The sequence below is a fragment of the Manis pentadactyla genome, chromosome 2 (genome assembly GCF_030020395.1).
Source record: "Manis pentadactyla isolate mManPen7 chromosome 2, mManPen7.hap1, whole genome shotgun sequence".
NCBI lineage: Eukaryota > Metazoa > Chordata > Mammalia > Pholidota > Manidae > Manis > Manis pentadactyla.
The window spans coordinates 190861712-190877706 of record NC_080020.1 but is presented as its reverse complement, the minus strand read 5'-3'; the positions used below and the strand labels follow the sequence as shown (position 1 = coordinate 190877706).

General features: G+C 36.6%; 1 protein-coding gene and 1 pseudogene across 3 annotated transcripts in view; one reads left to right on the top strand and one right to left on the bottom strand.

Moving 5' to 3' along the window:
* The window catches only part of ACYP2 (acylphosphatase 2), a 199741-nt gene extending 189477 nt beyond the window's left edge, over nucleotides 1-10264 (top strand). For all 3 annotated transcript variants that reach the window (XM_057497207.1, XM_036926037.2, XM_057497208.1), the window contains one exon: nucleotides 9863-10264. In XM_057497207.1, the coding sequence (XP_057353190.1) occupies nucleotides 9863-9977 (115 nt within the window). In that variant the 3' untranslated portion in view covers nucleotides 9978-10264. The remainder of the gene's footprint in view (nucleotides 1-9862) is intronic.
* LOC118932489 (hsc70-interacting protein-like) lies at nucleotides 603-1742 on the bottom strand (annotated as a pseudogene).
* Nucleotides 10265-15995: the final 5731 nt, after the last annotated feature.

Genomic DNA, 15995 nt, shown 5'->3' with positions numbered 1-15995 from the left:
GGCTAGGTAATGCAACCCTACTGCAGTATTATAAAAAATCATCCCTTCCCCACAATGTGAGATTTAACTGCATCTGCACAAGGGTATTTATTATTGCAACTGTAGTTAAGACTGATGCTGCCCTGCCAAGTACTTCCAGTCCCTACCCAGGTGCTACAGCAATAGTGGTGCTCCAAATACTTGTATTGAAATAAATCATTAAAAAATCATTGAAAAGACAAATCAAAATGCCTCAATAACCATATATCCAACTCGAACTATTTAAATGTTGTATTTGCTTCCCATTAACAAACCTTTATTTCACTCAAATGGAATAATAAACTTTCCATACTGAAGTATCTTCCTTGCCCAAATAATTCAAAGGAAGAAACCAAAATGATTAGTAAAGAAAAACGCAGGGATTAACACACCCTTTTAATTTATTTTATGTATTTTTAAGGTTTAGAAAGTGTTTAAAATTTGTAATTCCTAGTAGGAGAGCATTATCTAAATCAATACCCTAATGACAAACCACTGTAAAATGTTTCAACTGCATTTGGGGCAAAGGGTAGGGATGACTTCAAAGCACCCCACTTTCTTCATGAGAAGGTCAGAGATACACTGGTTTTGTATTATTGTGACATCCATTAGGCAATCTAGGTTGCTTTTCCTTCAGCAAAGGCTTTGTCAGAAGGGCATTACGCTTGACCTCCAAATTTGGCCGACAATTTACTGATGAGATTCATAACCTTTGGGTTGCTCTGATATTTTGACATATTTGCTGGGTTCTGGGCCACATCCTGGAAGGCCACCATAACTTCTGGATTCTGCATGGCTGCAAGAACCTCTGGATCACTAAGAATTTCACTGAGTCCAGGCATTCCTGCCATTCCAGGCATTCCCCCAGGAAAGCCCCCTGGAAAAGAGCCATACTGAGCTCCCGACTGTCGCCTGGCTTCTTCCTCCCTCCGGGCTCTCTCATGTTCTTCCCGCGCCTTCTTAACCCTGTCTGTTCTCTCTTTGATCTCCCGCTCTTCTCGTTTTCACTCACTCTTTCTCCTGTGTTCTGCAATTTTCTGAGCCCTCAGTTGAGCTTCCTTCAGCACTGCCCTAGAGTCTTCATCATGATCCAGTTCACGGGCAAGAGTAAGATCGTGGGCTGCTTCTTCCCAGGGGCCCAAAAGTCTGTGTTCTTTCCCTCTCCACTTGTAGCCTGACCTGAACCAGGATTTATTTCAATAGCTCTGTTGCAGTCTCGGATGGCAGCATTTGGCAGCTGTAATGTGATGAAGACACTGGCTCTCTTGGCATACAGAATGGCCAAGCGAGGATTCAGCTTGATGGCATCTGTGAACAAGTCAATGGCTTTCTGTAGTTTACCATTATTTAGGGCATCAATGGCAGCCACTTTTTTTTATCATTTGCCTGATCCATCATCTCCTCGGTTATCTCTACACTTTCATCTCCCATTTCTTGACGGGCATCAATGTCTGGTTCAATCACACCTTCATTGTCAGTTTCTATATCACTTTCCTCACTTGATGGTTCATCTGTCTTAATGTTTTCCTCCACCTTTTTACAATGTTTTTTCTTCCTTTGTATTTTCTTCTGATTTAGTTTTATGAGTAACAGGTGTTATTTTAGCCCCGCACGCTCTCCACCCATGCCCTCAGGAAGTGCATTTCCTCCTTGTGCAGAATGCTTGGATCCTGCGTATACATATTCACTAAGGCCTGAAGCTCGCTCACTTTGCTTGGGTCCATGGTCCAGAGGCGGCACGGGGCACAGGGGCACGTCTGAGGCGGCGGCCCGATTCCAGGCCTGGGTGCTAGCTCAGCATCACTATGTGGAAGGGGGTGGCTGCCGTGAGGCAGAACCGACTAAAACCTCCCTGCCCGCTGGCCCCTCCCACCCAACCATCTTGCGACCCTGGGTCCTTCGTCAGTTAATTCCTACCCCTGCTACCCCTGCTACCCCTGCTCCTGAGCACTGCTTAGAACCTTCTAGAAGTATGGCTGTTCATGCCGTTGCCAGCCCCTCCACACATGCATTCTTATATTAATTCTGAACCAGTTCTCAAGATGGATCAATCCCCTGCATGGTGCTTCCAGGGAGGCCTGACCTATCAGCCTTTGCAAGAAGTCGTTCAGAGCCAGCCATTCTGCGAGTATGGGCATTAGGTGGACATGACGTCATGACTCCAACTTTTTATATCGGTTTTTAAGTGCTCTTTGTATAGTAATAAAATTTCCAGTAAGTTTTCCAGTTTGCTGTTTGTTTGGACTTGGCTTAAAATATATTTTTGACCATTCAAAAATTTTGCATTTTTAATTAATGTTATTAGTATTTTTCCTATGCTTCTTCGTTTCCTGTTATGTTTAAATTGGCATTCCCCATTCTGAGACTGGAAAAATGCGGTAGTATCTTCTTTAAAACTTAGATCAAATGCCATTGCTATCAGAAAGGTGTCCCTGAGTACTTTGACCAGATGTTAACCTACCAATTCCTCTCTCCCTTTATATAAGCACATCACATTCTGCCTCAGTTACGTTTATTATTCTCTAAACTCTCCTATTAGATTGTAAATTACAGAGGGAAAGAACCATGTTTTAAATATCAATATATGCACTGTATTGTCTAGAATATGCTTTTCATGCAGTGCTACTTAAGTATTTATTGAATTAGCTGGTACTGTTTGTGTGTTTCTTTTTCAGACTAAGGTTGGGTAATAATATATACACACACACCCCATCCCAATCACATCCTTACTAATTAGATATAAATTTGTGTAAAAATTTGTGACTAGTTATTTTTTGGCCAGGGGAACTGCTAGCTGTAGCTCAGGTCTACAGATGGTAGAACTATCAAGGGCTGACTCCAACAGTCTTCACACTTGCCAAATGACAGTTGAGCAGAACTGTCAGGTGAGTAAGCAAGTCAGGAAAAATGGTTCCTAGCAAGAGGGATGGCAGGTGTGGAGCAATGGAACAGAGTGCCACCCCTTCTGACACACACACGTACATGGTGTACACAGCTGAATCACCTAACAGCATGACGATCCCACCCCCACTAGTGACATAGAATCCTTCTTGGCCATAGATCTAGTCAATAAGGAAGTTCTTGATTGTGTTGAAAGCTAGCTGTAGGTAGGTAGTCAGGCTCTCAACTAGTTAAATACATTGAGTTAACGGCTCAGGTGGATTAGTCATTGGAGCACCTATGCCCACTAGTCCTGGATTCACTCGTTCCAATTCCTCTCATAATTCCCCCAAGCCCATTCAAATATAACTATCATTCCACCAAAACTGCCCTTGACAAGATCATCAGTGACCTCTATACTGCTAAATGCAGTGGTCAATTCTCAGTCCTTTTCTTACTTGACCTGCCAGCAGTGTTGAACTGATAAGCCCTCTGGAAGCAGGGAGGACTCTATTTGACTGCCAGGCTATGACACTCTCCCAGTTTTTGTCCTGTTTCACTGGATGCTGTCTTCTCCTTTGTTGGCTCTTCCTCTGCTTCCTAAGCTCTTAACATTGGGGTACCTAAGGCACATTCCTTGGACCTCTTCTCTTTATATTCATTTTATTGGATATCCCACTGCAACCTTATGGTTTTCAGTACTATCTGCAAATTCCAAGTTTTATCTCCTCCAGCCAGACTCATGCATTCCTCTGCCTACTCAACATCTCATTTAGCTTATGTATTAGACATCTCAAATGTAGCATTCCAAAAGTGAACTTCTGATCTTTCCCCAAAGTCTGCTCTTCTCAATCTCGCCATTTCAGTAAATGACACCCCATCCAAGTGGTTTTTCAAGCCAGTAACCCTAGTATCATCCCTCAGTCCTCTCTTTTCCTCACACTTATATCCAACCTGTCAGTAATCTATTGATTATACCTTCAAAATATATCCAGAATCTGATCCCTTGTCACCACCACCACTGCTACTGCCCTGGAAAGTTACTTAACTCTTCTGTGATGTTCTTTCCTCATCAATAACTTAGGAGTAATAATGGCTTATAAGTTATAGGACTAATTTATGGATTAAAGGAAACAGTATATATAAAGAATTTAACACTGTGTTAAGCAAATAGTTAATGCTCAGTAAATACTGGTGTTCATTATTTCTAGCCTTTGTCTTCTAGAAGGTTTCAGAGATTTGACTAGCAAAATTGAGGCCATCAGCTCCTTTTCATAATAACTGAATTTTATTCCTTAACACAAGCAATTTTTAAGATTTGAAAGTAAATTAGCTAAAGAAAATGTGTTACTGTGCTCATGGCTTAGTCTCTGAAGAAGAAAAATCAATATTCACCTTACCCAGTAATATTGTCAGAAATAAGAACCAAAAAAAGGGTTAAATAGCACAATGGCAACATTTGAATTCTTCTCTGGCCTGATTAAGGTAAATTTCAGCTACTCAGGCAACTTTAGCCTAGAAAATATTTTAAATTCAAAGTTACATGAGATTCTTACATATGATATTGCACAGCTGTATTCAGCACTAGCTTCACAACCTGAAAGAACTTCAGGGAGATGGAGAAAATTGTAGACTGTTTTTATAGTAACAGCTAGAATAACAGCCATAACTTGTAGAAGAGCCTCATATTATTAATCTGTAGTCCCACTTAATCTGTCATCCCAGCTAATTATTAACAGAAGAACTCTGAAAAGTCCTTAACAGTATTACCTAAAGTATCAACAATAATAGTATAATAAGCCTAAATTATATAGGAAGTACTTCAGGTGAGTGCTCAAATGTATAATTAAACACGTGGATATTGCTAATAAATTAAAAACAGCTGCATAAAAATATATTTGTCCCACTAATATATGTGTGCACTCACATTGCTAATATATGTGGTAAGAAACAGCTTCTGAATAGATAAGAAAACATGTTCATCTAGTTTTAATGTTTATGGAAAATCACATTTTTTCATTCTATTCCTATCTCCCTTTCATTCTATACATATATATAAATAACGCCTACCATGTGCTGGGTAATGAGAAAAAACAATGATGAGTTTTTTTTACTACTTATTTCATAAAAATATTTTTATCCTTTTGCCTGTAAGAGCCAGGTAGTAATGGCCTTGATTGTTCTAAAAGGTGGGGAAAAAACACAATATGAAATTACCAGGAGTTGACTGTGTTTGTTATTAGCTTTCCTTTGTTTGTATTTAATTATGGTTGACCTTTGAACAAGGGGCTTAGGGGTACCAACCTTCCCCAACTGAAAATCTGTGCATAACTTTGACTCTCCAAAAACTTAACTACTAATAAACTACTGTTGACTGGAAGTCTTACTGATAACAAAGTTGATTGACATATATTTTGTATGTGATATGTATCATGTACTGTATTCTTACAAGCTAGAGAAAATGTCCTCAAATTGTCATAAGTCTCCAAAAATCTTTCCAGTATATTTATTGAATAAAATCCAAAATATATAATAAAGTCTGGAGGGGGAAGAATAATTTTTTTAAAAAGTACTTTTAGACTGTGTTCAAAATAGAATGACCATCAGCTTAATATGGACTGTTATGTAGTTGGGAAACTATCCATGAACATTATGGTAATCACAAACATAAAGCCTATAATAGATAACACAAAAAAATAAAAAAAGAGAAATCCAATCACAACACTAAGGAAAATCATCAAATAATGAGAACAGTATAAGAGGAAGAAAGAACAGAGAGGAACTACAAAAACAACCAGAAAACAGTAAATAAAATGGCAATAAGTAAATACCTATCAATAATTACCTTAAATGTAAATGGCTGAATGTACCAGTCAAAAGACATAGAATGGCAGAATGGATAAGAAACAAGACTCATCTATATGCTGCCTACAAGAGACTCATTTCCAACCCAGCTATACACAGACTAAAAGTGAAGTGATGGGAAAATATATTTCATGCAAATGATAGGCAGAAAAAAGAGGAGTACTTATATTAGACAGAACAGACTTCAAAACAAGAGACAAAGGACATTACATAATGATAAAGGGATCAGTCCAGCAAGAGGATATACCATTATAATATCTATGCACCCAACATAGAAGCACATAGGAGCACTCAAATATGTAAAATAAATACTAACAGAACTAAAGGGACAAATAAGACCACAACTCAATAAATAAGGAAACAGAGGCACTGAACAACACACTAGATCAGATGGACTTAACAGATATATACAGAACATTCTACCCAAATGCAGCAGGATACAGTTTTCTCTAGTGCACATGGAACAGTCTCCAGAACAGATTAATATTAGGACAAAAGGAGCCTCAATAAATTTTAAAAGATTGATTTTGTATCAAGAATCTTTTCAGTTCACAATAGTATGAAACTAGAAATAAATTACATGAAGAAAACAAAAAAGCTCACAAACATATGAAGGCTAAACGTCATGCTTCTAATAATCAATGGGTCAGTGAAAAATCAAAGAAGAAATCAAGCAATACATGGAAGCAAAAGAAAACAAAAAAACAGCAGTTCAAAATATGCAGGACCCTGAACATAGCAATACAGGCCTACCTCAATAATCCCAAAGAAACAGTCTAAACTCAAAACTAAAACTAGAAAAGGAACAAATGAAACCCAAAGTTAGTAGAAGAAGGAACATAAAAGATCAGAGAAGAAATTAAATAGAGAAGAATAAAACAGTAGGAAAAAAAAAACCAAGAGCTGGTTCTTTAGGATAAACAAAATAGACAAAACCCCTAGACAGACCAAGAAGACAGAACACAAATTAACAATCTGAAATGAAGAGAGAATAGTCACAACTGACAGCACAGAAATAAAAAGATTAGAGAAATCTATGAAAAATAATATGCAAATAAATTGGACAACCTAGCAGAAATGGACAAATTCCTAGAAAAGTAAAGCTTTCCAAGACTGACCCAGGAAGAAGTAGAAAATCTGAACAGACCAAATATCAGTAATGAAACTGAATTGTTAATCAAAAAACCAATACTCCAGGATCAGATGGCTTCACAGTTGCATTCTACCAAACACTTTAAGAAGAGCTAATACCTGTCCTTCTTAAAGTATTCCAAAAAGTAGAGGAGGAGGGAATACTTCCAAACTCATTCTATGATGCCAGCATCACTCTAATACCAAAACCAGGAAAAGATACCACAAAAAAGAAAATTACAGACCAATATTCCTGATGAACATAGATGCAAAAATACTCAACAAAATATTAGCAAACAGAATTCAAAAATACATCAAAAGATCATCCATCATGAAAGAGTGGGATTCATTCCAGGGATGCAGATGGTATCATAGTCATAAGTCAGTCAGTATCTTACACCACATTAACGGAAGGATAAAAGCCACATGATCATCTCAATAGATACTGAAAAAGCATTTGACAAAATTCAATATCCATTCATGATAAAAACTCTCAAAAAATGAGTATAAAGAGTACATACCTCAAATTAATAAAGGCCATGTATGACAAACCCACAGCTAACATCATACTCAATGGTGAAAAGCTAAAAGCTTTTCTTCTAAGATCAGAAACAAGACAAGGATGCCCATTCCCCCCACTTTTATTCCACATAGTACTGGATGTCCTAGCCACAGCAATCAAACAACACAAGGAGGTAAAAGGCATCTAAATTGGTAAGGAAGAAGTTAAACTCTCACTATTTACAGATGACATGATATTATACTTAGAAACCCTAAAGAATCCACCAGAAAACTACTAGAACTAATAATTGAATTCAGCAAAACTGCTAGATACAAAATTGATACACAGAAATTAATTTCACTCCTATATACTAACAAAGAACTACCAGAAAGAAAAATTAGGAAAACAATTCCACTTACAATTGTATCAAAAATAATAAAATACCTAGGAATAAACCTAAACAAGGAGGTGAAAGACCTATACTTTGAAAACTATAAGACACTCATGAGAGAACTAAGACACAAATAAATGTAAAGCTATCCCATGCTCTTGCATGGGAAGAGTTAATATTTGTCAAAATGGCCATCCTTCCCAAAGCTATTTACAGATTCAATGCAATACCTATCAAAATACCAATGACCTACAGCAAATTTTTCAATGGACTACAGCAAATAATCCTAAAATCCATTTGGAACCACAAAAGACTCTGAATAGCTAAAGCAATTCTGAGTAAGAACAAAGCTAGGGGTATTACACTCCCTGACTTCAAGCTCTACTACAAAGCCACAGTAATCAAAACAATTGGGTACTGGCACAAGAACAGACCCATAGATCAGTGGAACAGAACAGAGAGCCCAGATATAAATGCACACCTATATGGCCAATTAATAGACAATAAAGGAGCTATGAATATACAATGGGGAAAAGACAGCCTCTTCAACAACTGGTGTTGGGAAAATGACAGCCTGCATGTAAGAGAATGAAACTGGATTATTGTCTAATTCCTTAACCAAAGATCAAAGACCTAAGTGTACAACTTGAAAATATAATGCCTTAGAAGAAAACAAACAATAATCTCTTGAGCATAAGCATGAGCAATATTTTTCCTGGACGTGTCTCCCCAGGAAAGGGAAACAAAATGAAAATGAACAAGTGGGACTACATCAAATGAAAAAGCTTCTGCACAGCAAAGGACACCATCAGAACAAAACGGCAACCTACAGTATGGGAGAAAATATTCATAAATGATTCATCTGATAAAGGGTTAACATATAAAATATATAAAGAACTCCTACAACTCAACACCAAAAAAAAAAAATCTGATTAAAAAATGGGTGGAGGACCTGAACAGACATTTCTCGAAAGAAGAAATACACATGGCCAACACATGAAAAGATGTTCAACATCACTAATCATCAGGGAAATGCAATCAAAACCATAGCGAGTTACCACCTCACACCAGTCAGAATGGCCATTACCCAAAAGACAAGAAATAACGAGTGTTGCAGAGGATATGGAGTAAAAGGAACTCTCCTACACTGTTGATGGGACTGTCAATTGATGTGGCCACTGTGGAAAGCAGTATGGAGGTTCCTCAAAAAACTAAAAATAGAAATACCATACAACCCAGTAACTCCACTTCTAGGAATTTACCTGAGAAAATGAAATCTCTGATTCAAAAAGACATATGCACTGTTTATTGCCACATTATTTACAATAGTCAGGATATGGAAGCAACCCAAATGTCCATCAATAGATGAATGGATAAAGAGGAGGTGGTACATATATTCAGTGGAATATTATTCAACCATAGAAAAGAAAGGAATCCTGTCATCTGCAACAACATGGATGGACCTAGAGGGTATTAAGTGAAATTGAGTGAAATAAGCCAGGTGGAGAAAGACAAATACCATGTGATTTCACTCATTTGTTCATTTTGTTTTGTTTTTATATTTCACAAAATAGCAGTAGGATCACAGGCACTGAGAAATGACTGGTGGTTATCATTTCTGGATGTGGTAGGTAGATAGGAGGGTGAGGGGGATAAAGGAGCACAAAAGTTCTCAGTCATAATCTGTTAGTCACAGGGATGGTAGTACAGCATGGAGAATATAGTCAATGATTCTGTAACATCTTTCTGTGTTGACAGTAACTGCACTAGTTAGGGTGAGGATTTAATGTGGGTAACTGGTGAACCACTGTGTTGTATACGTGAAACCAATATAAGATTGTGTATCAGCTATACTTCAATAAAATAATTTTAAAATCCACATTATAAGTGGACCCACAGTTCAAACCTGTGTTGTTCATAGGTCAACTGTATAAACTGGTATTCTGATACATCCATGATATATACAATTCAAGAATTTCACATTATGTGCAAAAGTTATATAGTATAAGTAAACTCCCATTGTTATAGCTAATCCATATGTACTTTATATGCTAATTTTTATTTATTTTTTGTAGGAAGTCCTGGCTGAGCGAGGTTGGAAGTCCTAGTTCTCGCATTGACCGCACGAACTTTTCTAATGAAAAAACCATCTCTAAACTTGAATATTCTAACTTTAGTATTCGATACTAATAGTAGAGAAATAAAAATTGTAATGCTTCTACTGGATGACAGACACTATATAGTCTTGAAGTTGTATAGCAGAATAGTAGAGTAGGGTAAAAAAAAACTTCTGGAAACTACAAAATTATATGTTACCCATAATGTCTAACATTGAAAGTCTTCAACAAAAACAGTATTCTAAAATAAAAAGTAGCATTACAAAATATTTAATATTTAATGTGGAGTCTTTAATTCTGGTGAATATTTTATCTTTAGCCAAATAGCATGCTATAATCAAGTTAACCATTTAAAATCTATTTTTATATACTATTGTCTTAGTTGAATTCTAAAACCTTCTCAATCATTAAAGTTGAGTAATACCAAAACAACCAGCTGATATAAATGTATATAATCATAAGTTTAACCATAAAATGATATCAATAAGGAGTTAATTTTAAATTCTGGTTAAATGAAAACATGATTCAGTATTTAGGTTGGAGCTACTTTGTGCTTTCCATGAACTATACTGGTGTGTACAGTGACTGATAAGAACTTACAGCTTCAGTATAGCAAGCAGCAAGATTTGTATCAACAACCATCCACAATGGATATCCTATTAACCAGAAAAGGAACTGAGAGTCTAAATAAATCATACTATCCCCTAAACTTGGCCTACCATTTAGGGATTTTACATGTAAATGATAATTAAGCACAGTATTTTAAGGGGAAGGTTCACTTCTGTACTACAGAATTGTTTTGTTGAAAAGGAAGACCCTGAACTCAAAATATGAGTTATTTCTAATGTTACAGGTATATAATTTCATATATCCTTTAATGATTTCCAAATTTAACAATGGAGTCCTTCATTAAAAAAATTTACATGGAATTTAATACATAAAGCAAGTGAAAAAGCACAATTAGTATGATTGAAATGGAGTCTCTGGGGCCCTGAACATTTGCTCTCACTTTCCCTCCTGTATCTTGTCCTTCTTGGACAATTTCCAGTCCCTTGGGGATATAGGTTCGATACCACCATTCTACCTATGAAACAAATCTCCATTGCTACACTCCATGGCATCGATAAAGAATTCAAGTATCTCTCTTCTACCTGTTGCCAGATTAGGATTGAGAGAAAGAACAGAAGGGTGGGCTGACTTTGTTCACTTGAAAGGTTAACTATGAATGATGACAATAACTGACATCAGCTATATTAGAAAGCACATAAGGGAATGACAAAGATATTCTTAAGAACTTTCCAAATAAACTTAAAGAACTTTCCTAGTATTTTAATACCAGCACCATGTTAAGTATTACATGTGTCAAATATTATATGGGAGAATCTATCATGTTACTCATTTGAGTTTTTGCTCTCCTTGTATTTCCCCACTTCTGGTTCAAAGAAGGTACACAGGTTTTTGTGTTCCCTTATCTCAGGGAGAAGTTTGGTGCTAGATTCCCCTAAATACAACTTTTTCTTCCAAGCTTTCATTTTAAAACATGGTTGAGTTGATGAGAAAGACAAACACTAAGCCTTTACTGGGTAAAAGAGGAAGAGAAGTGGCAAGAGTCAAGGAGATTTTCCATGAATGGATAGGGAACAGAAGCTGTGGGTTTCCCTAAGGATAGAGACCCATACCTTTCTCCCCAGCGGCATGCCTGGACAGTGGCTAAGCCTGAGAAGGGAGCAGCGGTACAGCCAGGGAGCTGGATCCCAGGCCCAGGGGCTCCCAGTCCTAGCAAGGTGCCTGTCCCCAGAAGGGCTGCAAAGCATCCTGACTACAAAGGACCGTGGTAGCTCGGAGAACAGTCCGAGATCTGGATTTGGACTGGAGATCAGAGAATTTTTTCCTGAATGTTTTCTCTGCATAAGACCCTTTACATGGTCCTCCTGAAGAAAGGGTGGAAAGCACCCAAGGATGATTACTGTTTAACTTCCCACCTTCCAGACATGATGAAGCTTAAAGCAGGCTTGAATTTCTTACACACTCAAATTTGAAAACAATCTGTATGTCTTTACACACAGAAAGGCTAAATGATTTTAAAAAAATACAACCTCAGAAGTGACACCAATCTGTCACTTTTCATTACCTTGATATCCCCTGGTAGTTCCCCTACCATCCCTCTTTATAAGAAAATCACACTTTGCTGGCACAATCCTCTGCACAAAATGAATCACATTAGTCTGGGTTGCTTAATGATTAATACATAGCCAAATTTTGTTATTGGATGAAAAATGTTATAAATAATGAATAAAAGGAGGTGTATATGAATGGATGGGTAGAAAGCAAGAGAAAAGTAAAGCAATTTTTAAAATGTGTTAATGAGACTAGATACATTTAAATAGTGCATTTACTATGTCAAATTAACACAGGTGATTTTTAGTTTTTATGAATTTTAGACTATACTGAACTTTGATAGGTCTAGTTTTGTCAGACATTTTAAAAATCAAGAAAAAAATTGAGCAAAAGATGGTTATCTACTTCAGTGACTACCAGTCAGCAGTGTCAACACTCCACTCCTACACTGTCCTCAAGAAGCAACACAAATACATAAACTATTATTTTTCATGTTTATATAAAATGCCTTTTTTTCAAAAAGCTAACTGCAGAAGTAAAGCTCCATAGAATATTCTTGGCTAGAGGGAATATGCCAAAGACAGACTTTACCTGGTGAGGCACATAAAAGCAGCAATCATGTGGGAAAGACATGAGACTTTTTTATTAGGAAGGATATGGACTTCCACGCCTGAGACAAAGCATCCAACCAAGTTCCATCTGACACTGGGAATCTCTAAGTACAAGGAGATACCCCGCAGCCTGAAGAATACTTGTGCTTCAGTAGTAGTGCCCACATTAGCAAAGGGCAGAGAACCACTGAAGGGGGGAACTAACAGATGGTGGTAGGGGAAGCAGTAGATGGGGCAGCAATCACACCCACTAGTTTGACTTTACTGGAAGCTGGTCACCATTTTTACGATTAAAACTTTTATACTTTGTCTACCCAAGCAATTTTTCAGAAGCAAGTATCTGTAAACTTAGAGACAACAGAAGAACAGAATCTACTTCTAACAATTAGCTTGTATTTGGAAGTACATAGTCCACAAATATATTTCATACAGTAGCTGTCCTTGGCCTCTGTTACATAGGTAACAGAGAATGATCACTACTGGGTTAAAAAGAAAATATTTTCATGTTTGAAGCTAATTTCAGGAACAAGCAGCATGGTAGGGTAGAAAATATTCTGATCTAAGAATCACAACAGCTGCACTCTAGGTCTAGCCCATCCATTGATTGGGTGTGTGCTTACGTATCCTCAATTGCAAAGCCAAGAAGTTAGACTAAATTGGAATTCACAGAATTCCAGGAAGCCAGAGGCCTCCCAGAAGGTGGTACCAGGACAACTACACAAGGGCAAAGAGAAAGATGGGCAGTTGTGGGCCCAATTCCTGCTCCAGTCAAAGCAGCCCTGCTCTAATCTCTTAACATCTATGAGTATTTTCCGTAAGACAGGTTTTGAGAAAAATTCTGCCTCAAATACACTAACAGAAACAAACAATAATGATGACATTGAATTTAGTATCTGGGGTCTTCTTTTCTAAATTTCTATAAATGCTAAAGTCAAACACATTCCCTATTCTCTTAATCACTTGTCAAGCCAGTGTAGTAATGTTCCCATTTCCATTGAAACATGCATAATTTATGGAAGTTTTATTAGAAATAAATTTTTTCAGAGTGCCCAACATAAACATCTGTGGTAGCTAAAATATTTCTAAGATTGATTTTTTGATGTCTTTGTTTCTATTTTTATGTTACTAAAATGAAAAATATGCAAGAGGAAATACAAATATATCAGTGGCTTAATTAAAATATGTTTAACAAGCCTGTCTTAGAGATTTTAAACTAACACTTAGGGTTACATATAAATGGTAATTTTCCTTTTATTAACCGATTCTAATGGTTTTCAATACAACTTAAGTCTGATAAAAATGTTAAATTTCAGAATTAAAAAGTCTAGTCACTGTATTATTTTATTAGCAGGTTTTTCTATAGAAAGTGGATTTATTCCCCTTCTGGAGAATATAATTCATGCTTTCTCCTCTCCTGGCAGGTCAGTATCACATTGTTGGTTGGATGTCCAAGGTATTATTTGTATCTTCAAACTATGTTTTTCTTAAATTAGTTTGATTTTCCATTTGACACAAGGAACTCTGCAAGTAGCGGTGGATACAAGTCTCCATATGGCTTCTTCCCCTCCCCCTCTTGTTTTTTTTTTAAACAAATACTAGAAAATGTATAAAGAAAGAATATGAAAGAGATCCATTGTATTGAAAATGGAGTTTCTGTTTCAAAATAATTCTAAAAAGCAAGATTTATAGTCAGTCATTTGATTATTTGTAAGCATCAAAGCAGGACTTCTACAAAGTTCAGGGCAGGCTTATCTGTATGAAGAATATGCCTATTATCTGCAACTAGGAAATGGGCATAAAATGGGTAGATACAGTGTAACATTACCAGAAAAAAAGTGGAAAAGTCCTACTCTTCAAGTACCATTTTCTGAGGTAACAAAAGAAGAATCAACTCCTCTCTTTTTTCTCTGATCCCATCTACTATTCTTTCTCCATTGATTGGGGTAACCTAACTCCTAAATTACAGCACACAAGAAACAGAAGGGCATAGGTACTGGCATATTTGATAGTCCCTTTACTTAAAGCATGGAAGCTGAAACAAGGTAGCTTCATAACTTTATAATTCTTTATACTTCATAAATTGTTTTATGCATTTTTTCATATGCATATTTTATAATACTAAACATTTTAAGGCTCCTTGAAGTCTCATAGCAAAGCAACAACAAAATACTGAGTTAGGGCAGATTAACCACTTTAAGGCTTTAGACTTGATAGGGATACCCTCTGTCTATTGGCAATACAGTATGTAACCAAACCCTTCTTATTAAAAGATGTATGAACAGGAAACAAAAATTAGGCTTAAAGTTTACCAGAAAAGCACTACAGCCAAGGTAAATGGATCATTATCCTTTAGAATTAAGGGAAGTACATTCCTTTAAAAGCTATTTTAAGAAAAAATAAAATTTCAGGGAGTATCTGCTTTGTCCTCAATAGCACATAATGAAAGTTGATCTTTTAGAGAAAGCAGAGAACCACTGGGGAGAATATGTGCAGATTGAAATACTTAGATCAGGAAAAATTAGCTGGGATACAGAAATCATATTCTGAAGAGCTGGCAAGACCCACATTCACACACACACCAGCTATGGATAGACTACAGGAAGCCCAAAAGGGAATAGGAGAATTGCAATCCATTCTGAAATAAGGTAAGTGGCAAATTTCATTAGTAATACACAGCTGTGGTGGCTAATCCCAGCTGATTATCAGAATTACCTAGGGAGCATTTTTATTACTAGCATTTATTACTAGGCTCCACCCCAGATCTAATGAATCAGGACCTTTCATGATTTTTGTCCCTGAATCTGCATGTTTAAAAATATCTGCAAGTGACTGATAATCTTGCAGGCTTTAGAAACAGTGGTGTAGAGAATACATATGAAAAGCTCATCAAAAAAGTAGAAGAACAAAGAAATGAAAATATGAGAGAAAATGATTAGAGAAAGACAGCACATATCTCCTACCAAAAAATCAATGATAGAAGTACATGGGAAAAAAAAAACCAGAATAATTGAAGCAGAAGGGAAAATCACTTATAACAGAAGAAAATGTTTTTGTGAGTTAAAATATTTATTGCTATAAAGTGTATAGTAAAATTATTACAGCTAGGAACAACTTAAGTTTGAGCAAAAATTACTCAAAAGAGGCCCATACATACAGTCTGGCTAAAAAATAAGATAAACAAAACATTCTAGCATTCAGCTCAGGAAGACCCTAATTGCTGCTTAGCAACTGTTCTGTTTCTCTTATCCACACCCTCCCAGGCAACCATTTCATACTTATTCCTCACTCAGCCCATGGCTCTGCTTCCTGTTAACATCAGAAGAGAAATGCCACAAGTTCCTACTACTGCATCTATCCAACTA